General features: G+C 47.1%; 1 protein-coding gene across 8 annotated transcripts in view; it reads right to left on the bottom strand.

The window, feature by feature from the left end:
• LOC146861800 (uncharacterized) overlaps positions 1–27,853 on the bottom strand; it is a 1,595,865-nt gene that overhangs the window by 769,251 nt on the left and 798,761 nt on the right. For all 8 annotated transcript variants that reach the window (XR_014978338.1, XR_014978334.1, XR_014978336.1 and 5 more), the window contains one exon: positions 4,647–4,697. Coding sequence is in view for 1 of the 8 variants with exons in the window: in XM_085643197.1 (XP_085499323.1) it covers positions 4,647–4,697 (51 nt within the window). In the remaining 7 variants the exon portion in view is untranslated. The remainder of the gene's footprint in view (positions 1–4,646; positions 4,698–27,853) is intronic.

Genomic DNA, 27,853 nt, shown 5'->3' on the forward strand with positions numbered 1-27,853 from the left:
ATGCTTGTTACTGGTCCAGGGAAGACCTGGCTTGGCCGTTCGAGCTGGACTGTTCCCATGAGGCACGGGGTAAAGACTGCTTTGCATATGGCTGGGTCCAAACCTGGGTGATGTGGTGAGCAAAAGAAGGATGGATTAAATCAAGATCTTTGTGACTGTAGGTGAATGTTTGCATTGTTCAGTATTCTGTCCATCAATTGTTCCCTTTGCTCATGCTTTAGTAGTGGAATTTTCACGGGAATCCTGACAAAGCCACCTTTCCCATTGGAAAGGAGTTGTCACAACAAATTCAACTATAGGAAACATGTGGCGGCTGAGCCACTGCAATACGGGGATGCTGCCCACAGTGACAGTCTGTAATGGCAGACTGGACACATATTCGAAGGCAGCACTGGTGCCGGTGCACACACCAGTCCGCAATGGCAAACTGGGAACTATTTAGGCACACCATTGGTGCAACATGGACTCCAGTCTGCAAATGGCAGGCTGGACACGTCTTTGGACATACCAACGGTGTACACGCACACAAGCCTGCAATGGCAGGCAATCCTAGCGGTGCAACACACAAACCAGTCTGCAAGTGGAAGGCTGGTTGCATGTATGGACATTCCAGTGGTGCACATGCACAGCAGTCTGCAATAACAGGCTAGTCACCCATGCAGAGGAACCTTTGGTGCAAAGCACACCCCAGCTTGCAATTACAGGTTGGAAAAGTGTTCAAAAACATTTGTGGTCCGATGCACACACCAATCTGCAAGGGCAGGTTGGCCACGCATGCAGAAAGCACCATTGATACTAATACGCACCCCAGCCCGCAATGGTGAGCTGCTCATATGCTTGGACCACCCTTGCTGCCACTGCACCCATCAGCCTACGACAGCCATCTGGACACGCACCTAGCGACTCAATCAGTGCAAATGCACAGCCCAGCCTGCAATGACAGGCCGACCCCATAATCAGGGCACCATTTTTGTAAATGTGCCCCCACCTCAACTTGCGATGCAGGCTGGATTCCGGTTTCAACAACATCACATATGCAAGTGCGCACACCAGACCGCACTGGCAGGCAGGGCACTTGGTTACCACCACCTTGTGAGTGCACACACCAACTGGCCTGCATGGCCAGACTGGGCCTATGTCCAGAAACTGCAAATAAGCACCCCCTTCCTAATGCTTGTAGGAAGGACGAGCATACTTCCACACTGCCTTGATAGTGGGAAAGTGCCCCGTGCCCTATGGCCATAATACAGATATCATCCACCCCCTGAAGGGGCCCCCATGGTGAGAGCTGACCCTCCTAGGTAGACAAACCCCCAATGAGGGTTTGTTTCAACCTGGGCAGCCTGTACCTGCCCAGCCTCTCAATTACTCCGGCGCAGTGGTAGGGAGCAGCCATCTCAGGGTTGGCCATGGAGTGAGCTTGGCCAACGTGAGCATGGGACATTCTTCATAGGCTCTTTTGGGGGATGTCACACTCAGTGCTGCCTCCTCCCATTAGCCTGTGCCACCCCCGCCCTGGGTATATGGTGTACCCTTCCATCAGGCACCAACAGGTACAACACCTAAGACTCATCAGATGAGCACCCTGTCCTGGCATGTGTGGGAAGGTTGCACACACTTTCTCACTGCAGTACAGTGGGAAAGTGCCCAGAGTACTAGGAGAGTAGGCAAAAGGCAGGACAAAAAGCAAAACGTTTTCGGGAAATCCCCCTAAGAAGGGCCAAGCTCAACACAGTCTTTCAAAGAAGCGGGGTGATATAACCACTAAAAATGGTACTCAATAACAAAATATGCATTTTACTACAATGGATGTCACAAACAAACAAGACTCTCACAATCCCAAGCTAATAAACAACTGACCAAAGATTGATAAAGGCAGAAATGTAATGAATTACCCTTGAAAATAGTGCGACACAGTTTAAGATCCACCAAGATTTCAATGTGATTTGAGTGTGAAAAGGGCTTTTTTTAAATCTTTCTCTGCAAGACTGGCGGAGAGAGTGTGGGGGGGGGGGCGCCAACACCTCACCAGGTCTCTACCCACACAGGGTCTTTGCTTGTCTGATGCATACATTCTATGCAATTTTTTAATTGCCCCTCTTCGAGTTTGCAGGAGCACCCAATCACCTTGCATTATTCCAGTGATCAGATATGGGTCAGATGAGGTGTACTTGGAGTGAGGTGACATTTGCATATCTATAAATTCCGATTCCTTTGTAAATTTAAGTTTGCACACAGGTAAGAAACCCGCAGGGCATTCTTAATGAGGGCCTAGAGTCTGTATCTCATTTTTTCTGTCCACCTCATCCATGTGGTGCAGAGGCCTCGTCATACTAAAGACAAAGGGGCAGATTTATGAGGGACTTGCGCCCCTTTTACGCCGCCGTTGCGTCACTTTTGTGACGCAGCGACGGCGTAAACCCTGCGCCACTTTGCGCCTTATTTACATCGTGACGCATCTATGGAGATGTGTCACGCTGTAAAGCTCTGCGCTACATTAAACCTGCATCAGGTTTAATGTATGCAGGGTGGGCGTTACGGCGGAAAAGCCTCGGAAAGGTGACTCAGTCAAATCTATAAGATTTGACTGAGTCACTTTTCCGACACTGATGCGTCAAAACCCTGCGCCTGCTTGAAGCAGGCGTAAGGCTTGACGCACCATGTTAGGGATGGGGCAGGTTGGAACAGTGCTGGAGTTGCGTCGCGCTTGCGACACAACTTAAGCACTGCGCCAACCTTACGCCATCGGATGCGTCACGCATCTGTTTATTCCTGCGCCATGATGCGCCGCATTGTAAATGCGGCGCATCATGTGTGGCGCAAGGGTAAACTTGCGTGACGCATCTTTCCTGGCGCATCCTTGCTGATTTGCAGGGATGCGCCAGGAAACATAAATCTGCCCCAAAACTTGTAGACCATATCTACTGTTCTCTCAATCTCTGCATTGATTTCTGGTAAAAAAAGGCCGCCATCAAAACTTTTATTCAGCACTTGTGTTGCCAAAATAGAAAAGAAGCTGCAATGTTTGGCGGCCTCATAATACTCAGACTAAGGGGCAGGAATGTGCCATATCTGGCCCATTTCTTTTACCGTAAGGCAGCGCAGCAGGAAGGCCTCTGCTCTGTCCTGTCCCTGTGGCCAGAACCCAGGAGTATGTAAACAAGCGAATGTCTGATTTTTCTTTTATTAGGTGAGCGAATTTAGGAACAAAGTGGCATTTTATCAAGGACGGCGTTAAAATTATCGCCAGTTTAGCGGCAGGAAACTGCCAATAAAGCGGCGATAATAGGCTTGATAATATGCCCTGGAGAATTCCAATAGAAGCCCAGGTTCACACCAGAACATGGACTTCTATTGAAATTCTCAAGGGCATATTATCAAGCCCCTTATCGCTGCTTTAGCAGCAGTTTTCTGCCACTAAACCGGCGATAATTTTTAACGGCGTCCTTGATAATATGCCCCGAAATTCCCAGAGGAACTTTGAGCGACAAACTTACCACTAATATTTAAATGTTTGCACAAGAAATAGCTCATAGCCTTACAAAATGCATTTATAACAACAGAACCAAAATGCTTCAAAACTATCTTTTGTGCGATTATCGAGGCATACAAGTGGCAAAAACATAAACATACAGGAACTGGAATAAAAATCCTACATTGTAAAAGCTGGATGTTTACTACATTCGGCTGCTCATAAATCTGGAACGTTTTGTGGATTCCTGACAATTGTAAGAAACTGAGGGCCTCATTTATGACAAGAGTTGCATCGCTGGTTGAAAACAGCGATGTGACACGTTTTATTGTGCCCTCCTTGCGACAACTTGGATGCACTGTTTTTACAGCACAGCACTCCGTGTCACAAGGACTGACCAGATAGGTCAGGGATTCTGACGTATCTGGTGGCGCAGTAATGACGCATTGCTGGAGTGTGTCTCAAAACGGACGCAACTCCAGCAAGGTGTCATTACAAATTCCATTGTAAAAGGGCCTGCATCAGTCCCTTTGCCCGCGGTGAAGCAGGTGTAAGGATTTGACACAGTGAACTAATAGAAGTGGCAAAGTAAAATTTCATAGATTCCACTGCACCACTTTTACGAGCCTTTTTTACGGGGGAACTCCCACCCAACAAATATTATCCCTAGAGCAGGCGGAGGGGTTTACAAAGTGACCCATCTGCCTAGATGCATCACTTTTAAATATGGCGCAGTGAGGCACAATTTTTACATCGCTGCAGCATCACAAAAAGTTATGCAATGTCAGCATAAGGTCTTCATAAATAAGGCCCCTTGAAATTGAGGGCAGTTGTAGAGTTCTGGAATGCTCCAATGTGCAAAATTAACTCATGTGAAATTTTCACTAGCTAGAAAAATCCTCATGAGTAAATAATGGGGAAATATGGGTTGGCACATGTATCTTTTTTTAAATTCTTCTCCAGGCAAATATTTTTCTCAGAAAAGAAACTCCTTCCCCAGACATACACATAAATATGTAGATGATAGCCTCCCTTTTTCTGCCATTGCATGGAAGGCAATTAACAAAAGAGTGCCCTTTAAAAGTCTGCATTATCGGACCAGGGGGTTGATTATTTGGCATGCCCAAATGTCTCCAAAATACTTATCTTAATTAGCAAAACAATTAATTCTTACACAGTGTCCTGGAGATGATTCTTCCCACCTCGGACTTGATGTAGAATACCGCTGTGGAAAAAAACACAAATGAACAAGTGAATAAAAAACAAACATAGCATCTGAATTAGAATTGAATTGTAACCAAAGTGCTATGTATTAAAACTGTGGTTCCCTTGCAAAAATGTTTGTCTTGGGTTCATGCAACATCTCCTTGACAGCTCACGGTCTCATTACAACACTTGTGGGAAAACTGCATCAATAATACTGCACCCTAAATATACAGTAATTCCAGGGTGCTGTATAACTTTACTACTCTGAATTACTCCCTAGGGAATTAGCGTTTAAATTGGTGTTTGCTCAAGGACCTGGGTCAGCTCCTCTGCAATGGCCGAGGAGTGTCACCCTACCACTCAGAGGCAGCAGCAAAAAAAGAAAACAATATTTCTTTTTAGTTTTATTTTTGAGTTGCTTTCTCAGCCAGAGTGTGCAGGGAGGGATGGAACCGTGGCATGGGGGAGGGACGAGGAGTCCTACATGAACAGGTGCTCATGTGTGTTTGGCCAGCTGTCTCAGGCCAACCAAAACACGCATGCACACTTAGCTTTCTCTAACAGCCAGGTTAGAGAAACCCTACAGACTCCTCCCAACCTGAGCGGAGCATCTTGCCAGCCTGCTCAGGCCAATCCCTGCGCTGCTTAGTAGCACGAGGATTGGATAGGTAGTCTTAACATGGTCACAGTGTCTGCTGGGACAAGGAAGTGACAGCATCGAGGCTCATCGCGGGAAATTGCCGCCAGCAGGTAAGTTTAAATTTAAAAAAACAAAAAAATAATATTTTAGACAGTCCTTGGATTTTTCCTCACCCGTGCACCATCTTGTGCTCCTGCTCATGCCCCCTCCCCCCACTCACCACTTTTTGTATGGGGTGGCCACCACTGACAAGGACATCCACGTGTTTCTCTGATTGCAGGAAAAAGTTTGTTGATCTGTTCTGCCAGGTGTTTACCAGAAAAACCTATCTGTGGGTACAGTAATACGCTGCATAGCTTGAAATCCTGATTCATTTAAAAATCCAATTTCATCCAAACGGGATACCAAAATACACATAATGAGGCTGTAAACATATGTGCACAATTAAGTGGGAAACAGCCTTTACAACTTAGGCTACAGCACACGTGCTATTTCACCACAAGCTGAACAACGCTTGCCATAACCACGCATATGCCTTAACCACACAAATGCGTGGTTCATGCAGTTGGTGTTCCAACTGTCTGAGAGGTTGGGAGGGGAGATGAACTGGAAGGATTGCAGCAGGAAGAAGGACCAGGATGCAGCTGTGTAAGTTGGGCTGGGGTTGGGGGGTAGGTTTCAGTGCTGCAGTCAAGTTTTTAGGGTGAGGGGCTGGGGTCGGGGTAATTATTTGGGACTATGGTGCCGGGTTTTAGGGCTCAGGGTAGGGGGTCAGGGAAGATAATAGGGCTTGGGCAAGTAGATTACAACACAGGAGGGACGCATTTTAGGGCAAAGGGCAGAGGGACTATAGTGGGATCTTTACCACATATATATCTTTACTGTTAGACCTGGCACCATTGGCGTGGGTCACCCTTCCATTTTTGTCTGTGCCTCAATGTGTTTTTGTGTTGGTGTTAGCTGCTCAGGGCACTGTGCCACTGCCATCCAGTGCCACAGTGCAAGTGCTCCCTATGGTAAAATGTATTATGTGAATTGACTTCCACGTTTGGCATATTTGGTTTACTGTCAGTCCCTTGTAGAGTGCACCAGGGGTGCCAAGGGCTCGTATATCCAAATGCTGCTAGTGGGCTTGCAGCACTGATTGTGCCACCCACCGAAGCAGCGGGGTAAAATGTGTCTAGGATCTGCCACTGCAGAACCTGCGCGCGGTCTGGTACCGTCGCGCTGACTGAGCAAGTGTCCCTACTTGCCAGTCCCTAAACCTTCCCTTAACTACATGTTAGTCACCCCTCTGGTAGGCCCAAGCGCAGGGTGCATTGTAGGCATAAGGTAGGACATGCCCTGATGTGTGTGGCATGTCTTAATAGTGAATTACAGCCATTTTCGTTTTTCACGATTGAAGGCTACCTGCTCTCCATAGGCCAGAATGGGCTGCTGGGATCGCTACACGCTGTGACCCCAGTGGACTCAGAGAGCATGGTAGAAAGTCATGTTTGGTATGCCTGAACTCGGGATAATAAAATACATCTTTTAGTAAAGGTTATTTTAATATCCTGGGTTTGCAAATGCTACTTTTAGAAAGTTAGCCTTTGCGTGCCTGACCATCTCAGTCCGCCTCTGCTGTGGGTGTGTGTTCTGCCTAGCAACAGTACAGGAGCAGGGCTGGGGGATTCCAGGAGACAGGTTGGCTGCCAGGTGGTGGGTAGAGAGATCGCACCAGGATGGGTGGGAGGAGTCCACCCTGACTCTTGAATAGACCTGTGCTCTGCCACCACAAAGCCGGCTCCGCCCCCCTGTGGAGCGGCTGATGTCTCTGCCCTGCTGCTGAAAGGAAAGAGCAGAGTCACCAAAACAAAGTACTCCAGAACTGGACTGAGCCAGGCCCAGGCCCCCTGGCACTAAGGAACAAAAGAATCACTGTATAAAAGTAGGAGCCTGGCTCCTAAGAAATCAGATCCAGATTGAACCACGAAGGAACTCTGCCCGACTAGAAGGACCTGGAAGAAGCTGAAGGAGGAGTAACTTTCCCTGACCTGAGGGACTGGCCTGCAGTAGGTGCCTTGCTGAGGAAGGAGAGGAAAAAGACTGAAAGAGACTTTTGCACTTTGTTCTTCAACTATCTCCAAGGGCTTGGAAGAAGAGCTTGCCCCCTGAACTGAACCCCAGGACCAGTGGGTTCACCGTGTCTCCGCTCGTCTGAGAACTAGAGCCGTGTGCTTTCTCCCGCCGGAGTGCTCTGCGCACCTTGCCACCCCTCCTAGGGCTGTGACACCCAGAAGCCTGGCCACCTCCCCTCGCCGAGAGCCCCGCTCTACCTGAGTCGCTCTGGACCCATCGAGGCTGGCCGCCCCGCTTCCCTGTCACCTGCCTGCCACTGGAGCGTGCCTGGTGCCCTCTCGCCCTCCCGCCGGATTTCTAATTGGGAAGTGAAATCAAGCCTCGGACGGCCGCCCGTACGTCGTAACGTATCCGGCCGCCCCGCTTCACCTCCCAGCCTAAGTCTGACCGTGCCGCCCTCCGCAGTGACCTCCCACACAGTCCGTGTCAGAGGCCCTGGGCCGCACCTGTCTACCGAGAGCCGCCCGCTGAATTCTTGATCCGGAAGACCCGCGAGGTGCAGAACCTGCATCTCCCCCGAAGACTCGTCCAGGCACATCGCACGTCCCCAGGTACAGTGAACTCTCTATCGGACTCGGGGTCCGCAACTTTCTGATTTTCCCGTATCACTGTACCCCGGGTGCACTGCGTATCGTCGTGACTGGACCGACTCAACCGAGCCCTGTGAAGCGCTCGTGATCGAATAAGTTATCAAAGACAAGAACAGTGCCTAATTATCATCTTGTGGCCTCCATTTCGCAACCGTTATTGATGGTCTTGTACATGCCTGCGTAACAAAGAATCTTTTATAAAGCATCCGTATTTTTGATACAACTTACGCCTGGTGTTCATTTGGGGGGGGATCGTTGTGGTTTACTGTGTGTGATCATAAATGCTTAACTGACTAGCGCCCTGAAGTTTAGCCCTGACTGCTCGCGCCACACTACCTATAGGGTGAGCAGGGGTTGTTCTGAAGGGGTAATTCTCTCGCCCTGAATAGAAGAAGGGACCACTGCTTGTCACAAGTACCTACCTGTGCCAACCAGAGGTTCCCCATTCTAACATTTACCAATCATGCCTTTACAACGAAATTCATTGTACAGGCATGCGTGGTAAAGACGTGGTAATAGTAAAGACCACTTGGTTAAGGCATGCATGATTTAGGCATGCAAGGTTGTGTCATACAATCCAATTAAGTGCCTTTATCTTCCAAAAGGGATAGGGATAGGGCGCAACACAGGAGTTTTGGCGTCCTCAGCACAGCTGAGCTTACCGCCGTCTAAATTATATTACGCGGCTGAAAGGACAGAAAGGACCAGGATATTGAATCTCCCTGGCAGGGACAAGTGCGGGGGAAAAAACACTGATACATGCCAATTTGCGGTAAAAACCGCGGAGAACGGTAACGGCGGCTTACCAGGCTTCAAACTGGTTTCGGATGTGGAGCGTTTTTTTGGGGCGGTTGCGGTAAGTGAGGAGGAGGCAAATTCTGATATATTTCACTAGTGGCAATCTACAAGGGTTAAGTCTACTGCGAACAAGAGCCAGGTAAGACCTGGTCTGGACCTCTGATCGGGCTGGAGAACGAGACGGCTGACCGAAGAAAAGAGAGGTGAGGAGGCTGGGAGGTGAGGAGCCGAGGGGGCCGGTGACACTAGACTGAAAAGCCAGGCAATCAGATTGAAAAGGATTTAAAAGGAGACTTGTTTGAAAACTGCGGTAGTTGATAGTTAAATTAGAGGAGAAAGCAGGGGTTAGACTCTGTCCCCAACTAACAACTAACAATCAACAAAAGGAGGGTGAGAAGCTCTAAGCAGTCCAAGTGGTGCTACTGTGACACCGCCTTGCATTCCGCTTCACAGAAGTGCGCCCATGCTGGGTGACTGCACCGAAAGGAGCGGATGGGAGCCCTGGACGGCGTTTGGCCCCTGGGACGCAGCAGAAGATTGTGGTTGACGGTGTGTGGCGTTCCGACCTGGTGCGAGGGGCTGTGCAGTGAAGTGCCTGCCCGGAGGATCGAGCTGATCGGAGCAGAGCGGTACTGGCGGGGGTGTGGGGCGCTGACGCTCAGCCCGGAGGTACAGTGAGCGGGACTCGGCATCCTTGCTGTGCGGCGCGCTCCGATTCCTGGGAGCGTTGCTGGCAGTGTTCAATTGTGCCCACACCGAGGTGAGCGACCTAGAGGACTGTGCATCGCTACCCCCCTCTGGACTAACTGACCCTAAAGCGTCTATCAGTTGGTTTGGCTACTGGTTTGACTCCCTGCAGTAGCCAAATACGTTACTATTGCGCTTCAAGGACATGTGTGGCTCTCCTGGTTCCTGCTGATTGTGGGCCTGTGGGTCAGTGCTGCTGGAAGCATACATTGCTCGGTGGCGTACGTCTTGCTGTGCTGAGCCTGAGGGATAGTAGTTTCTGTGCCTGCCTGGTGGTGTTTCCTTGCCGTTTGCTTCACTGCATTCATTTGGACATCCTGACAAGTACCCCTGGTGGAACAAGGGTCCCAGGGGCAATGCTACCACCATCACGCCCTCCACGCTGATCCCTACACTCTGGAGTGGACTTCAACCACCAGAGTGCATCGCTGTTCTTGCTGTTCTCCGCAGCTGCCGCGAGTGAGGGGGAGGCAGGGCCAATGTGCTCATCACGCAGCCTCTCCCACCGCAACGCCGGACGCATGCGGGACAAAGCCCGGACAGAAGGGCGGGTCCGTCTATGCCCGTCAGGGGCCGGAGGAGGCCGGGCTGGGCCACCCCCTTTGGCTTTTTGTTTTCCTCTTTCTTTTGCAGCTGTAGGACATAACTGCAGTATTGGCCTGGGACACTGACTTTGACCTCCCTGTGGCGGCCCTCTTGGAGAAGTTTATAGGCGTAGTATTTTATTGTGGGGGCAGCATTATTTAAATGGGCTTTCTTATGCTTTTTCTGTTGCATGGTATGGCTTTGTAACGATTTATTCAGGTTGCTACTGTTTCTATTCTTTTAATTAGTGAACCAGGTTCTGTGTTGATACTTCTGCCTCTTTTTTTGGGGGTTCATTTGGGTATTGCACAATGGTGAGGCATAAGATCGAAGTTAGCCAAGAAGGGTCAAAACCTGTAACTAGGGCTAATGCTACAACCATGGATGCTTTCTGAATGAGAGCTGCCTTAGTTATAGATAACGAGATCAAATTAGTGAACAGGCGTCTCTCTAGATCCCCTTTACACGTTTTAACTTCCCGTATGGTTGGTTCTATCAGCCCCCTCAGTGATGCTGTTATTGAAACTCTTAGCTCACCCTTGTCTTTTGTGTTGGGTGGTGACCCACAGCCCAATGAAGTTCCATTTCTCTTTCAAGGAACTTCTGGGGTGTTTCCACATTGGCCACTTTCCCCTGTTATCACCATTGCTGATAGGGAGAATGGTGCTTCTATACATACGATAGGGATTGGTGGCATTAACAATCATAAGTCCAAGGAAGTTCACACCAATGAGGGCCCCCCACAACAATCTAGGGTGGCCCAAAGGTCATCTGGGAGTACAAAAAGAAAACCGAAGCCCTTGGGAAGTCAAGCTAAAAAAACAAACCAAACATATCCTCCAAGCTAGTTTCAAAGATCTTGATATCTGCTTCGCCAGTTGCAAATACAGTTCAACCGGCCATGATGGAAGATTTTATAGCAACTATGAGTTGCATGTTGGATACAAAGCTGAGTCCCATCTTGGATAGGCTAAACTCCATAGAGAAAGCTCTAGCAGAATATAAAAGGTCTGCACCATCCACTCAAATTTCTCAAACCTTAGATTCAGAGATGTCTAATGATAACACGACCCCGGGAACCGCGTGTATGTCTAGGCCTGCTCTATCATTCTGGCCGGCCAGTGGAGTCCAGCCCTGTGGCAAAAACGTGGCCTCTAAAGCCCCAGGGGGGCTGGTTGATGTTTCAAGAGAAAGACAGGTCCCTAATGTGCCCACATCTATTTATCCCCGGGGTCTGGCTTCCCAAAGTTCCAGAATCCCACCAGAAGAGGGACAGGGTCATCTAACAAATGCCGTACAGAATCAAGAGGTTATTAATCTCCCACCCCAATCTACACCCCTTGTGATAATTTTGGGCAAGGTTCCTCCACTCTCACCAGGGTCCAATGAGGATTTCACTCAACTCACAAACAAGGTTACTCATCGGCTGTTGATTAGCACCTCTGTGGGCCCAATGGTGGCACGTAATATCATTATGGTGTGTTGTGTGGGGTGGATAGGGAGTTCAAGCAAATCCGGAGGGGGTGACTGTATCGTTGTGAACTTTAATAGCCCTTCCCTTGTGGATAGAATTTTTCAGGGGGCTCACCACACCCACTCATAACGTGCTTCTGGTATTCAGGTTCTCCCACTGGGTTTTTTCTATAAGGTTGATTATATAAGGCGGTCAAACATAGGTACTTCACGTGATAGGTGGTTTCAAAAACCCCGTGAGGTTATGGGTGGGAGTCACCTATTATCCCAAGGGGGTTATCCCTGATCGATTGGGTACCAGCCGGTTACTCGGCTAGAGCTATCTAACAGATTTTCAGCTCTATCGAGATATCGTCGGTGAGCTATCAAATCAACAGGGGTCCTCTTGCTTTCCCATGGGAGATGTCGTACCCAGTTGCATGTAGAATTCTGGGAAGTCCAGCACTCAGCAGCAGTTGCTTTTACCGGTTTTAGATCAAGGGAAGAGTGCAAGTGCAGATCTGTATAATGTTCTGTAATGGAACATAGCAGGACTGACTGGAAAATTTCAGGACCCTATTTGGATGCAGTTCATCAGACAATTCCCTGTAATTTGTCTCCAGGAGACTTGGCTCGTGAACTGTAATCTGTTCTTGGAGGGCTATACAGCATTCTTTGTTCCCGCGTCCCCGTCCCCATGTGGTAGAGCAAGGGGTGGGCTGGTGATCTCTATATCGTTGGCTGTGCCCTGTAGGTTACAGCAACTCTCTACTGATAATAAGGATTTTCAAGCAATTGTCCTAAGGAGAGGTAACAACAGTATGGGCATTATTAATTTTTATAATGCAATAAGCGTGCAGGGGGAGTGTAAGATCGCCCAGTTGGGTTGTCTTATGAGACAGTCCTGCGGCCCTGCGGCACTTAAGTTTATGGTGGCGGGGGAATTTAATATTCACCCCTGTGGAGATCCTAAAACCAGAAGCATGGCTGAGCTGGGATGTGCCAGGATGCAGGGTTTCCATTTTGAGCATTCTGTCCAGGGGGATGAATTAAACAACTTGCTTAATTAATTTGATCTGCTTTCATCAATGTATTTATCTGCCCCCCTTAGCAAAAGTATGTAGTATTGGTTCTTTTATAGATCATATTCTGATCTCCACTGGTCTTCAGTCCAGCTTCCGCGGGTTTACAATTATGGATAGTATTTTTAGTGACCATAACCCTGTCTGTATGCACCTGGAAGTAAGGGTGCTGTCAACATTAGCTAGGTGTGAGAAAGTGCCATCTTTCTTGCATGGTATGCCCCCACCTTTTGCTGAATTGCTGAATGTACTTTGACTGAGTGTGCCCTGGACTCCTGCCAATCAGGTGCCCAGGGCCTATGTTCCTTCCCTAAAACCTAAAACCCAAATTGGCAAACCCTGGCCACATGTCAGCCCCTGGTAAATGATACCCTAGGTACCCAGAGCCTTGTTACCAGGGCTGGCCTCTAAGGGCTGCAGCACTTTTTGTGCCACCCTTAGAGGCCCTGTACCCTAACACAAACACACTGCCCTTGCAGGCCGAGTGTCTGGGTACAAGACAAAACAAAGAATCGACATGGCACACATCCCTGTGTGCCATGCCCACAACCTACACTACCCTGGCATATATCAGCCACCCCTCTAGCTGGGTGCCCTATGCCAGTGGTGTGGGCACAGGAGCATGAGCCCTGTGGCCCTACAGTACCCAGGTCCATTCCTGGGCACTGTAAGTGCAGTGCTGCCATTTAAGAGTATATGGTGCTGAGAGCTCATCAAACACGAACTCCACAGCACCATAATGGCAACAATGAAGACTGAGAAGTTTGGTACCAAACTTCTCAGCACATTAAACCCGCACTGATGCCAGTGTGGGATTTAATGTACAAGCACTACAGAGGGCATCTTAGAGAAGCCCCCTGAAACCTAACCTACAATACACATCTGGTCTGAGAGGCTGCCTAGGCTGCCACACAGCAGACATGTTGCTGGACCCCTGGGTGGAGAGCCCCCGGCTCCCCTGGGCCTGCAACAATGCACATCCTGGGCGAGGTGCTAGGTCTCCTCCCCCAGGATGAGCAGGGGGAAGCTTCAAAGGCATGCCACCTTTGTGAGCTTCTCCAGGCCACTAGCTGTACTCAGGAACTGGCCCCCACCGGTTCTGACCCCCACTCTGGTGGGAAGACTGGCCGGAAACCCCAAGTAAGTACAGGGGATGTGCCAGCCTCTGCCAATCCCACCCCTCAGGTGGGGGAGGCGAGGTGAAGCTCATCTCCGGGCTCTCGCCATCTTGAAGATGGGAAGCCCTGCCCAATCAGGACTAGGCTACAGCCCCCATCCCACAGGAGAGTGGCAGGATAGGGGGTCTACCCACCCCACGGCAGGGACCCATTGGTCCCTGCCCTTTACCTACCTGTAACACCCCTAAATCTAGTATTTAGGGGCACCCTGAACCTTCCTTCCTTAGATTCCAGATTCCGAAAAAGCAAAGAAGAGCAAGAAGAAAGAAGACCTGCTGTGCAGCTGCTAAGAATAGGAAGACACCAACTGCTTTGGCCCCAGCCCTACCAAGCTGTCGACCCTCAATACCTGCTCCTGCTGAATCCCGGCACCTCTTGTGGCCAGCAACCTCACAAACCCTGGAGGACCTGGCTACCTTGTGACTCTGAGCATCTGGGACTCCCATGAGCAGTGGCTCTGCTCAAAACAAGTTTTTAACCCCTGGCATCAGCCCGGAACCGTGAACCCTGCACACTCTGCACCCGCCAAGCCTGGCCTGTGCCGGAGTGAACAAAGACCCCGAGGGCGTCCCCCCGGCGACTGTGACCCCAAATCCGGCATCCAAGAACTCACCTTGACGTTCCTGACGACGCCTGCAGCCTCAGAACCAGGTACCCCCCAACCACGATTAACAGAGGCTAAGATTTCCCGACATCAAAAGGCACCCCTGCACCTGGTGCCCTGCGGCCCCCTGTGCCCAACTCCGGGGTACCTACCTATCCTCCAACTACCCAACTTACCTCTCGAAGTGGTGGTGGCACCTGAAGAATCTTCGTCCCCGAGCTTGCAGACTTTGTTCATCCTGGAGCTTTCCCATTGAAATCCATTGAGCGCCCGTAGGCTCAAAAGCACCCTGCACCCAGCCGCCTGAGTGGCCCTGGCAGTGTAACCTCTACTCCTACCTACTTCCCCATTTGCCTTGAGCAAGTGACCAGGAGCCCAGCTCACACAGCCGCGTGGCCTGCTAGTCAGCAGCCACCAACCAAGGCACCCCTGTCTCCCATAGGATAACATTGGGCCCAACTCACTCTACACCTGGATGCCCCTGTGCCGCTGAGGGTGTAACAACTGTACTTACCTGACCCTGGGAGACCCCTGAGTCTGTGCCCAGAACCTTAACTCTGCCAGTCGAGTACTTACCCAAAAGCCGATAACCCAATTTTCTTCCTTAGGGTAATATTGACTGGTTTCTTCTGAAATTTCTTCTACGTGTGGAGTTTCTAAAATCTAAAATATTCACCTAAAGTCAACCGAGTAACGAAAACGAAAATACTCACCTGCTATTAGGAGAGATCCCAGTGCTGGATCTTGGTGCCCAGCACTGACCCTGAAAAGTACTCATAACAGTACTTACCATTAACCCAATTTTCTTCCATAGAAAATCATTGACTGTTTTTCTGTGAAATTTCTTCTGTCGATTTTTGCAAACTACAAATATACTTTAAAAATTGTGCCAACTGTGAAAACGTAATTACTTACCTGTTTTAGATAGAGGTCCCGGTACTGAGTATAGGAGCCCAGTACTGCATTACAGTGAGGGATAAAAAGGTAGATTTCCCGTATATAAGGAGTATCGGACCTATATTATGTTAGCATGATGCATCTATACGTACACTTTCTGTTTGATATATATACTTCTGCTGGAAGAAACTTATTTATTTTATTTTTGTATATCTATTGCTAAAAGAGTAGGCCGAGAGCCATACAGACGCCATTTTCTCTCTTTATTTTCTCTAGCACAGGCCGTGATCACGCATTGATCACGTGCAGTTGTCAGGCCCCATGTCATCTGAGTTACTGGTAGCAGCTGAAGGTAGGCTGTTCACTCCTCTGTTCTAAGACTCAAGGTTGCATCTGGCTTTGGGGGTGATAAGCGCATTCCTGGTGGTGCCGTGTCTTCACTCCCAAGCACCAAGACGAAAGGGAGCCACCCCTGCTGACCTCATCAGTAATAGATAGTCAAGCCTTTGTACTGGTCTGATGTGTGCCATATATGGTCTTTCCCTGGAGCTCGAGGGCCAGCTGGTGTTTTTCCATTTACAGTGATTGTATGTGTTGAACCTAAAAGTATATAACCTTATGTTTGAATACGAGCCAACAGTCTTCTCGGCGCACCTGATGGGTGAGGTTCGGAGAGGCTCCTCTATAGAGTGTGTTGTTGAATAAATGATTGAACCTTCTTCACTGCCAACTGACTGATTATTGGTAATGGTACTGGGACTATTGTTAGGTATAGTCCTTCAGTTTATTTTTATGGTACATCAGTTGGCGACTCCGCCGGGACTCCGTGATAGGGTCGTCCTCCCCGTAAACGGGTGGTAAGGACAAAGGGGTAATTCTGGTCAAACGGGTGGATGGAAAAAGGATCCTTTAAAAAATTTAGCCATTTTTTGGTATGAACTAACTCCGCTCTCATGATCAGAGTATCCCCAGCTGCTAGCGACCCTTCACCGGAGTCCTACGGGCGTAACCCAGGAGCTGACCATGTTGGTCTTCAGGAGTTGGCAGTGGAGAACACGCTATTGTACCTGTGTGCACCAGGTGAGTGGAATTGTTTTGATGTTCTTGGCATGCACTGTTGAGCAGTGCTTTTGCAGTAGTTAACTGTGTAAGTATTTGGTGGTCAGTGTACCACGGAGAATCTTGGGGGTCTGACGGGGCAGCATTGTGGTGGCTGCCCGTGTAGATGCTCCATGGACCTTTTTGTGAATAATAGAGACGCCGATTGGATGCCCGGCGTGGCATGTGTGCTGCGCGCCTGGCCAGACTGCTCTCGGAAAGGCCTGTGGCTGTACCTGGGTAGCCTTGGGAACACATCTGAAGCGGTGCTAATGAAGCAGGCTCAGTCAGAATTGTCCCAAGAGTGAACCAGGAAGGCTGCGGCATGGTCTGTAGGTCGGTCTGTGGTTATACCTTTCTGACGGTCTCTTGGTAGTCTTTGGACTGCTTGGTTTTGGTATCTGTTGGTCTTGGAATCTGAATTTGATTGATTCTCCACGAACAGGAGTCGACGGGCTCTGTTCTTTGTTTGAAAAGACGTCATTTTTGAATATCTTTGTGTGTATATATATATTATTGTCTTGTGTATGTTTTGAATGAGTGTGAGGTTGTATGTTTGTGAATGTTTGAACATGGCCATGTTTGGAAGTTTATTTGTATGATTGAGTGAGGAACGCGTAACGACAATAACCATGCCATGTTTTAGCAAATTGAATTGTTTTAGATGTTGTTGCCACCCCAATGATACGCGTTTGGCTGAAAGTCACCCTGCCCCGCCTGAGGGCAGCCCAAGTTATGATATGTATGTAAAGCATGGTATTACACCTCTTTTGTTTAATACACTATGGCATAAATATACTAATGACAATGTGGAATGGCCCTTAACCAGTTCTTTTGATGAGAAAAAGATAAATTTTCTGCAGGATCGATTATTTTCTAAACGTAGTCGACAGTCAATGTTCGACTCCCTAAACCTGTGGCAGAAGGAAGCAAAGCATAGACGTACGTTGGAGGAGAAAGTATATAGGATGAAAGAAAATCAGACGATTACGCAGAAGGCTATAGCTTATGATAAAGCCGAACGGAACAAGGGATTGATTGTGCAGACAGAAAATTTAGATTGCAAGTGGATAAGACCTATGTGGCTAGGACTGAAGCGGAAGATGAGATAGATGATCTATTGGACACTCGTCCACCTCCACCTTATGCTCCGCAGCGTGTATATCCCGTTGTTCCCCCGACTTTAGTACAGGCCCCTTCAGCTTCCGCCCCTGTTGATTCCTCTTCCCTTGTCTCTCCGGGAACGTCCTCTGTTTTCTCTCTTTCAGTGTCTGAGATGGCTACTTTATTGCCTGTTACCCTCCCGTCTTCCTTTATGTCCACAGCTGTTTTGTCTCCCCCACCCCTGTGTGGGCTTCCTTTTCTGTGAGCACGACCCCATCTCCAGCTGTTTCGACTCCGTTTCGTGCTCCGGGGGATTTTGACCCCTGGAAGTTGTTTACCCGTTCGGCTGTAGGACAGAATGAGAAACAGATGATTGAGGGTCAGTCATCTCAGTGGATGCGACAGCCTATTTACACTATAACTGATATATGGAACACGCTGAGAGACTATGAGCCTGTTATGCAGCAACATGCCTTGAAACACATGGCTGCACTTATTATTACTCTCTGGGAACAGTGTTTTCCAGGAGGGTGGGCCCCCCAAGTGATGTATGACAGTGTTTTCCAGGAGGGTGGGCCCCCCCAAGTGATGTATGACATCCGGGAGAGGGCTCATAAGTCTGAACTTAGCCCAGAAGAAGTATATAAAAATGTGGAGGTTTTATTAAATTATCGAGGACGGATGCCTCAAAGGTGTCCCTCATGGGACACTCAGCATCCTATGCGAGAAGTTCATCCTATCCTTCATCCTGAAATACCGGAACTAAAGGATGACCATGGCGTGGTGACTAGACCTCGCGTAGAGGCTCGAGTGCAGGAGCAATGGTTTTACACCCCTTGGAAGAGGAGTGAAGTCCTCTCGCTAAAATCACAATTACCCGACCCCCGTAAGAATTCCACAGCTTATTATAAAGAACTCACGGAAGCGGCCTCTTCGACCGTCATGACCTTAGCTGACATAGAGCTATTTTTTGCATTGTTAGTTCCCGTTGATGTATGGCGTCAGGTGCATGATCAGGACCATGCTCAAGAATTAGGCGGAACATGGGAGCAGATAAAAGATTGGGATAAAGATCGTAAGCCTGGGGATAAGCCAAGACCTGAAGTATTGGCATTACCCGGCCGTATTATCACTTACGTGCATTCCTTAATTCCTCCTCGTAAGGTGGATTGGGACAAACTGACCGTATGTAAACAGAAGAAAGATGAAAGTGTTTCTGATTTTTTCACTAGATTTGAGGGCGTATTCATTGATTTTAGTGGACAGGATTTATCGTTGGAGGGCGGTATACAATTATTTGTTAATCATTTTGTGACCAATCTGTTACCAGAAGTCTCTGCACGGCTACAAGCTGCTGAAAGTACCTGGACCACCTCCACACCCTTGGTGATATTGAGTATGGCCCAATATTACGAACATAAAGAAAATGAGAGTAAGGATAAGACGGAAAAGAAAACGAAGGATCTTAAAACACGTGTGTTGTTGCAACAAGTTGCTCAAGGACGAGGCAGAGAGAGAGGCTGTAGAGGTTTCGTCCCGAGGGGGGCGGGAACTGGACGAGGCAGGGGGCCGGCTGTTGTTTTGGGAATAAATCAGTGTGCTTATTGTAAGGAGGAAGGGCATTGGCGATCTCAGTGTTCGTTGTTGCTAGTCCAGAACGGGGCTATGAGAGGAAGAGAAAGAGGTTGGGGAAGTGTGGATCGTAGTGATATGCTACGAGAAGAGGCAACGCAAGTTGGATAAGAAAATAATTATTTTGATAATCCAAGAGGTAGGCAATATTATAATGAGGAGTGTGCAATGGATGCGACCAAAGGGTATGCTTATACATAGGATAGCCATGGACAGAGTGAGGGCCAGGTGTCAGTACCCGTTGATCAGCAAGGACCTTATGTAAAGGCACCTTTGATGGGGAATCCTGAAACGTTTTTAGTTGATACTGGTGCAATGAATAGTTCTATTTCTCGTTCCCTGGTCCCAGGGGCTGCTCTGTCCGGGCACAATAATGTTTCGGTAGGATTCTCCGGAATTCCGGTGGTTAGCCCCATCTCCAAACCTATTCCTTTTACGATTGGTCCTGTTACAATAGACTCCCCGTTTCTTTTGACTTCCCATAGTGGCGAAAATTTGTTGGACTTTGATTTGTTGAAGAAATTACATGCTAAGATTCATTGTTCACCTGATGGTGTTTACCTGACTATTAATTCTCTTGGGAAGCATACTTTGCAGTGTTTCACTAAAAATGAACCCCTCCCTCCTGAGTTTGCTGCTATTCCAGCAACATTATGGGCCACTGGTGACACAGATGAAGGATTATTAAAGACTCCGCCCATTTCTATTACTTTGAAGCTGCTAATGTGTGTAACAGCCCCATTTTGCCTATCTTAAAGAGAGCCCCTTTTGGAAGCAATCCTGACTATGCTGATGCCTATCGTTTTGTGATTGATTTGCGTGAAATTAATAAAATAGTGGTGCCCCAATACCCTGTGGTTTCAGACATCACTACTATTCTCACTATGATTCCTCCTACTGCTAAATATTTCTCTGTGATTGATTTAAAAAATGCTTTCTTTAGCATTTCGATTCATCCTGATAGCCACCATTTTTTTGGCTTCTCATTATCTGGTCGCAGCTTTCGGTTCTGTCGCACTTCCCAGGGGTACACAGAAAGTCCTAGTATCTATAGTCAAGCTTTGAAAACATTGTTGGATGATTTGGTCTTGCCCCCTGGTAATGTGCTTTTGCAATACGTAGATGATTTGTTAGTGGCCTCTGATACCGAGGACGGTTGTAAGGAGGCCACTGTACGATTATTGTCTCATTCAGCTGATAATGGCAATAAAGTATCCCTTTCTAAGTTTCAATATTGTCAACAGGAGGTGACCTATCTCGGTCATCTACTGTCGAAGGAGCGAAGGAGACTAACCCCTGAGCGTGTGACTACCATTTTTTATATGTCTGTACCTCGTACTCAGCGTGATGTTCGTGCATTTCATGGCATACCTTCTTACTGTCGCCAATGGATCCCTAATTTTTCCCTTCTTACTAAACCTCTTCTGTACTTAACCACTAAAGATGTGCATGATCCTTTACCCTGGACTGATGCTTGTCAAGATGCTTTTGACTCTTTGAAATCTGCGCTTTGTTCTGCACCTGTTCTTGGTACTCCTGACTACCGGAAACCTTTTGTGCTTTACGTACACAAGGTGGACGGTTGCTCGCTTTCTGTGTTAACACAAGAATTTGGTGGTAAGCAGAGACCTTGTGCCTATTTCTCGGCGGTGTTGGATAACGTCTCTAGAGCACTCCCTAGCTGTTTAAGGGCTACTGCTGCAGTTGCGGTGGCTATTCGACAGTCGGAAGGGCTCGTTCTGAACACTGACCTCACAGTGATGGTACCGCATCCTGTGGATACATTATTGAACAAAACAAAAGACCCAGCACCTTACGAGTGCGCGTCTTATCGGATACGAATTGACTTTGTTTGCTCCACACATTACGATTAAACGATGTGCCACTCTGAACCCTGCCACGTTACTACCCCTCCCTTCGAATGAAAAGAACAATGATGTTCATGATTGTATATTTCGGACTGAGGAAGAAACGAAGGGACGAGTAGACCTGAGTGACACTCCTCTATCTGACCCCCAAGGGGAGTTGTATGTCGATGGCTCTTGTTTCAAGTTACCAGATGGCACGACAACTGCTGCATATGCGATCTTCACACTATAGTTGAGGCTTCTCGAGTACCCTATCAGTCAGCACAGGCGGCTGAATTAGAAGCATTGTTTCGGGCCTGTGAGTTAAGTGAAGGACTGAGTGTAAATATTTACACCGACAGCCAGTACGCCTTTGGCGTGGCTCATAGTTTCGGCTGACTTTGGGCAGAAAGAGGTTTTCTTACTTCTCATGGTCAGCGAATACAGCTTGGTCCCTTGATTTTGCGATTACTGGCAGCATTGACATTACCAGAAATAGTGGCTGTAGTTAAATGTAGCGCACACAAGGCAGTGGTTGATGCAGTGGGGGAGGGTAATGCCTTTGCCGATCAAGTAGCTAAGGAAACTGCGAAATCCAAATTAACCTCAATGTTTGTGACTAGCTCTGCTAGGTAGGTGGCTGAAACAGAGATGTTTGATAATACTATGGAGAGTGTCCAAGAAATACAGAAAGAAGCTACCCCTATTGAATTGGCTCATTGGAAAGAGCAAATTGGGAGATTAGATGCAGATGGTTGTTGGATTGATCTGACAGTAAAGCAACGGTGGTTGTTGCCTAATGCATTAGTGAATGTGGTGGTGACCATGGCACATGGTTCAGTTCACATTGGGGTGAAAGGTATTTGTGCATTATTAGATCCTGTATGGTACAATCCCAATATTACTAGGACTGCTGCTCATTTGGTGCAATACTGCATGGTTTGCCTACGACATAATCCAGGAGGCAGGGAGCCTGTTCTGAGAGGAAACTTTGCACCCCCATCTTTGCCTTTTGAGGTGCTTCAAATGGATTATATCCAGCTGGAGCACGTTAACAATTTGAAGTATGTCCTGGTTGTGGTATGCGCTTTCAGTAAATGGGTGGAAGCCTACCCAACGAAAGAAAATACTGCTTTGGCAACGGCAAAGGCGTTGGTAAAGGAGTATTTCCCTCGCTACGGATTGCCTCATGTGATCTGGAGTGATAACGGAAGATATTTTAATGCAGAGCCCATCACACATATATGTAATGGACTACAGATTAAACAGAAATTCCATGCAGCTCGACATCCCCAGTCCACTGGGTTGGTCAAGAAGTATAACTGGATAGTAAAGCTCAAATTAGCTAAAATTCAAGAGAGTACTGGATTAAAGTGGCCAGATGCTCTGCCACTGGCATTAATGTCAATACGAGTTACCCCACATTCTCGTTCTGGTTTGTCTCCATATGATGTCATTTTTGGGCGCCCTGCTAATGTTTGGGGCGTCCCGAGACCCAGAACGTTTCGTGATATAGAATATCCTATGCTGACAGACAATTTGTATGCTTTGACTAAAGATCTTCGTTCCATTCATCAACAGGTCTCAGCAGTTTTGCATCCCCTGCCGGAGGCTCCTGGACATTGCCTGGAACCAGGCCAGTGGGTTCTGGTCCGTAACTATCAGTGGAAATCCAGTTTGGATCCTCGTTGGTCCGAACCATTTCAAGTCTTGTTGGCCACACGGACGGCGGTAAAGGTGAATGGCAAGCGACACAGAATTCATGTGTCACATTTGAAAAAACTACCCCTCCCACTTCCACATGATCAGCGAATTCAAGACGGGGTTCTGACTCTGGAAGGTGAGCGAGTTCCTCGATTCATCCCTTTTTCTGACGCCCAGGTAATTGGAAAAGGGCAAGGAGAAGGTGCACCAGGCTCGGAAGGGGCTTTGTCATCAGCACAATTGATCGCCCCAGATTCTGTTGTTCCTGCAGCTAACCCAGAGGCTCGCAGTACCCCTGTTTCCTTGGATTCGTCATCCTCTGTTTTGTTCTCTGATCAAGAAGTGCCTGGCCATACTCGATACAACCTGCGGCCCAGAAAACAGCATGGTACACCAGGTGAACATGGTAGGAGATAGGGAGAGACCTGAGTGATAGGGTACAGACCTGTGCTATGAATGTCTGTTAGATACGCTTCTGGTGTACTGAGCGAGACACTGGACTGAACGCGCTGAGAGCCTTGAACATTTGTCCGCTCTGTTCAGAAAGAAAGACTGAATTTCATGTTCAAAGGGGCCCAGGTTGTGTTTTCTTCACGGGTTGTGTGAGAACATAACTCTAACGTGAGAAGTTTGTTTTGGTGTTATCTGTGATGAACGATAGGAGCCTGCCTGTGAGGCTCTAAACGGACACAGGAAAGAAGCACTCTCTGGCAGGTCAGACTGCATTGCCCTAGTTTATTGTTGGACTTTTAGTTAGCATGTATCCCTTTGCTCATTTTGTTCCTGAAGAGGAACGTCCTTTTGTACCGTGCTATTTCCCTACATATATGCCTGTTTTTTCTAGTTGGACCAATCGTGTTAAGATTGCATTTGTAGCTACTATAACAAAATTACAAATTATATTAATGGGAGTATTCATATATTTAGAATTTTGCCACCCTATGCATACTGTTTTAGGAACAACTACCCAACCTCCCGAACATGTGTTTCATACTTTAGCCCCTCATAGAGAAAGGCATCGGCAGACCTATGTGAAAAATGCTTTCATTGAAATGCTTCATCAAGCACACAGTACCACCAATACTACAAATAGTTGGGTTTGTGGTCTTTTGCCATCTGTTATGCATAAGCACGATTTATTTATATCCATAGCTTTGTCTTATCTAGGAAGTTGCGAGGCTTGGTTCAAATAGCTTTCTATGATGTATATGCATTATACTGTGCTCAAAGGTTTTCAGAGAAAGATTATGAAATGATTTCAGCATATATTGAGGTTCATCAAGAATTCAATCCTGATGGGAACAATGGAAAGGGAACCTTATATCCGAATGCCTGTACGAATGTGTATATAGGGCACGAAAATACCACTTGGTTGAAAAATGAAATTTTGGACTTTGTTGAATTTAATTTCACTCAATATTATCAACACTTTCAGGACCGTAATATTACTGAAGATAGAGCTATTCCAGTGCCTGTATTAAACAGTACAGCTACGTTTTGTGTTCAAGGAGCAGGGTACATATCAGTAGGAGAAAGCCGATATAATTACACTTATCGATTGCGTACGTTTAGTAGCCCTCCGTTGTTAACCCCTCCTAATGTATATTTTGTCTGTGGAGGAAGTGCTTATACTTGGCTCCCACAAGGTTGGACTGGACGTTGCTATCTGTCCTTCCTGTACCCTCCAGTCTATATTGTCCCTTCTAATTATCACAAGGATCACCGACTAGATAAACGTAGCATGTTTATTAGGAGGAATAAAAGAGTGATAGATACCACTGATATAGATCAGACTGATACTCCACTACAGTATTTCACCGACATTATGAAGGGAGTGTTACCCTTTTGGGGGCCTGTGATTACTAGCCAAGAAGTACGACGTTTGTCTAGAGTAGTTCAAGGGGTAATTAACACTACTGTAGGGATACTGACCAATATAACAGTAGAATACCAGGCAACCAGACTCGTTTCGCTTAAAAACCGTATGGTTTTAGACGTTATTTTGGTAGCTCGAGGAGGAGCATGCCGTGTGATCGGCAGCTCTTGCTGTGTTTATATTCCTGACTCCGCCCCCTCCGTTCATTTTGCCATACAGAAACTACATCGTTTAGCTTCCGAGATACATGTAGAAACTGGTACGTGGTCTCTCTCTGGTTGGTTCTGGGGTTTGCTGTCTACTTGGGGATGGAAAATTTTGATGGTGCTGGCATGTATAGCCGGTATCATATTTACGTGTTGTGTTTGTGTACAATGTGGACCTGCATATTGCTCTTATTGCGTGACAAAACTCACTTCCTCTGTGTCTGGTCCATCCCCAGCATCGGTAAAAGCTCAGCTAGTTCAGCAGGAACTCAAGGACCTAATGCAGATTGATGAGGGAATATTTGAAGATTCAGCTGTTTTAGTTAGCTACATCATGCTAAAAGGGCCGTTCTGAGGGATAAAAAGGTAGATTTCCCGTATATAAGGAGCATCGGACCTATATTATGTTAGCATGATGCAACTATATGTACACTTTCTGTTTGATATATATACTTCTGCTGGAGGAAACTTATTTAATTTCTTTTTCTATATCTATTGCTAAAAGAGTATGCCGAGAAACATACAGATGTCATTTTCTCTCTTTATTTTCTCTAGCACAAGCCATGATCACTCATTGATCACGTGCAGTTGTCAGGCCCCAGCTCATCTGAGTTACAGGTAGCAGCTGAAGGTAGGCTGTTCACTCCTCTGTTCTAAGACTCAAGGTCGCATCTGGCTTTGGGGGTGATAAGCGCATTCCTGGAGGCACCGTGTCTACACTCCCAGGCACCAAGACGAAAGGGAGTCACCCCTCCTGACCTCATCAGTAATAGATGATCAAGCCTTTGTACTGGTCTGATGTGTGCCATATACGGTCTTTCCCTGGAGCTCGAGGGCCAACTGGTGTTTTTCCATTTACAGTGATTGTATGTGTTGAACCGAAAAGTATATAACCTTATGCTTGAATACGAGCCAACAGTCTTCTCGGCGCACCTGATAGGTGAGGTTCGGAGAGGCTCCTCTATAGAGTGTGTTGTTGAATAAATGATTGAACTTTCTTCACTGCCAACTGACTGATTATTGGTAATGGTATTGGGACTATTGGTATGTATAGTCCTTCAGTTTATTTTTATGGTACATCAACAAAAGTAACGAGAACATACTATACCTGTAACTTGAATTTTCTCCAATAGGGAATCATTGACTGTTTTTCTATGAAATTTCTTCTAAGTGTCAACTTTTAAAATAGCAAAATATTGACTAAAAATCCCAACAGTAACTAAGTCAACTTTACTCACTTGTTTCCAAGAACTGTCCCAGGACTGAATCTAGGATCCAGTCCTGGAGTTAGAAAAGTAATCCTGAAAGTAATCTATTGCAAATAACTTAAAACTCCCATTGAGCTCAATGTATTATTGTGTTTGAAATTGTGTTGCCTATTGCAACAACCTGTACCTACTACCTACAAATGTCAATTGCATATTGCAAACGTATTTAACTAAAGCATCTCATTCTGAGAAAGTATAATTTAATACCTATTGTTGGTTCTAAAATAAAACAACCATATATTTTTTTTATATAAACCATTGGCCTAGAGTTCAGTTCTTGAGTGTGTGAGACCATTTGCTGACTGAGTGTGTCCAACAAATGCTTTACGTTGTCCTCTGATACTGCCTTACTGCTTGACCAAGCTACTACTTTAGAGAGTAAGGTTATATCTAACTTTAACCTCTGCCAAACCTCTGGGGACTGTGGACTCTGTACACACTGTACCTATTTGGGAACAGTATATACAGAGCCACTTTCTCACATTGGTGAATCAGAGGTGGGATGCAAACTTGCATTTGTTGGACTACTTGGTTACCATCTGATCACACAACAGAACTGTTAAAATTGCCTTTAGAATTCTGATTGGTCTTTTCCAGAATACTAAAAGTCTTGTCAGGGCCTTGCTTCAGTCCCATTCGAATTTTAGAAAAATAAAAGTCACTATAGTCAGGGTAGAGGATTAGAACTGTCAGGTTAGAATTACTCAAACAAACCCAGCTATTAGTGAAAATAATAACATGGACTTGGTGGAGGAGCTCGACCTCACACCTTACTTACACTTGTCTTTCAAGGAATTGAGGACCCTATGCAAAATTTAAAATTTACCAATGGGCCTGCATCCAACCAAACTAGGGCTCTAGGAGCTCTTGGCTGAGTATGCTAAGGACCACCCATCTGAACATGGTGATGACCAGTCATATGAGAAAAGTGAAGAAGAGGAGGAGGAGGATATTAACCCCCTCACACTATTCCCTAGGGAGGAAAGGACCCCCATACCCTTGAATCCAAGAATTAGCATCTGGGAATCTAGAGTTCACACAGGTGAACCAGGTACCAGAGAGATCACTGGGGGACCCACCAGTGAAGAGGACAGCCTTTTAGCAAGGCTGGACAAAAGATTGGATTTGGAGTCCAGGCTCCTGGCTCTAGAAAAAGAAAGGAGAGAGATGGGTTTAGCACCCATCAATGGTGGCAGCAATACTAAAAACAAGGATAGGGAGGACACTTCTGATCCTAAAATCCCCAAAGGGATTGTCCCTAAATTTGAGGAAGGTGATGACAATCCCCTAATGGTTCACAGCCTTTGAGAGGGCTTGTGAAATAGGAAGAGTAAATAAACCTTTCTGGGGGGCACTTCTGTGGGAACTGTTCTCTTGTAACTGCAGAGACAGGCTTCTGACCCTCTCTAGGCCAGAGGCAGGATCCTATGACCTCATGAGGAAGACTCTGAGGGATTTGGATTCACTACTGAGGAGTATAGAATTAGATTCAGGGGGGATCACAAAACCCAGACCCAGTCCTGGATTGACTTTGTAGACTTCTCAGTAAAGACACTGGATGGTTGGTTAGCTGGACATGGTGTGCATGCTTTAACTGGATTGTACAATTTGTTCATGAAGGAATATATATTAAGTAATTGCACAAATGAAAAGTTGAATCAGCATTTGGTAGACCTACGTCTAATTTCGCCCCAAGAATTGAGAAAGAAGGCAGACCACTGGGTCAAGACTAGGGTGACAAGGACA

The sequence above is a fragment of the Triturus cristatus genome, chromosome 2_2 (assembly GCF_964204655.1).
Source record: "Triturus cristatus chromosome 2_2, aTriCri1.1, whole genome shotgun sequence".
In the NCBI taxonomy this organism is placed as follows: Eukaryota; Metazoa; Chordata; class Amphibia; order Caudata; family Salamandridae; genus Triturus; species Triturus cristatus.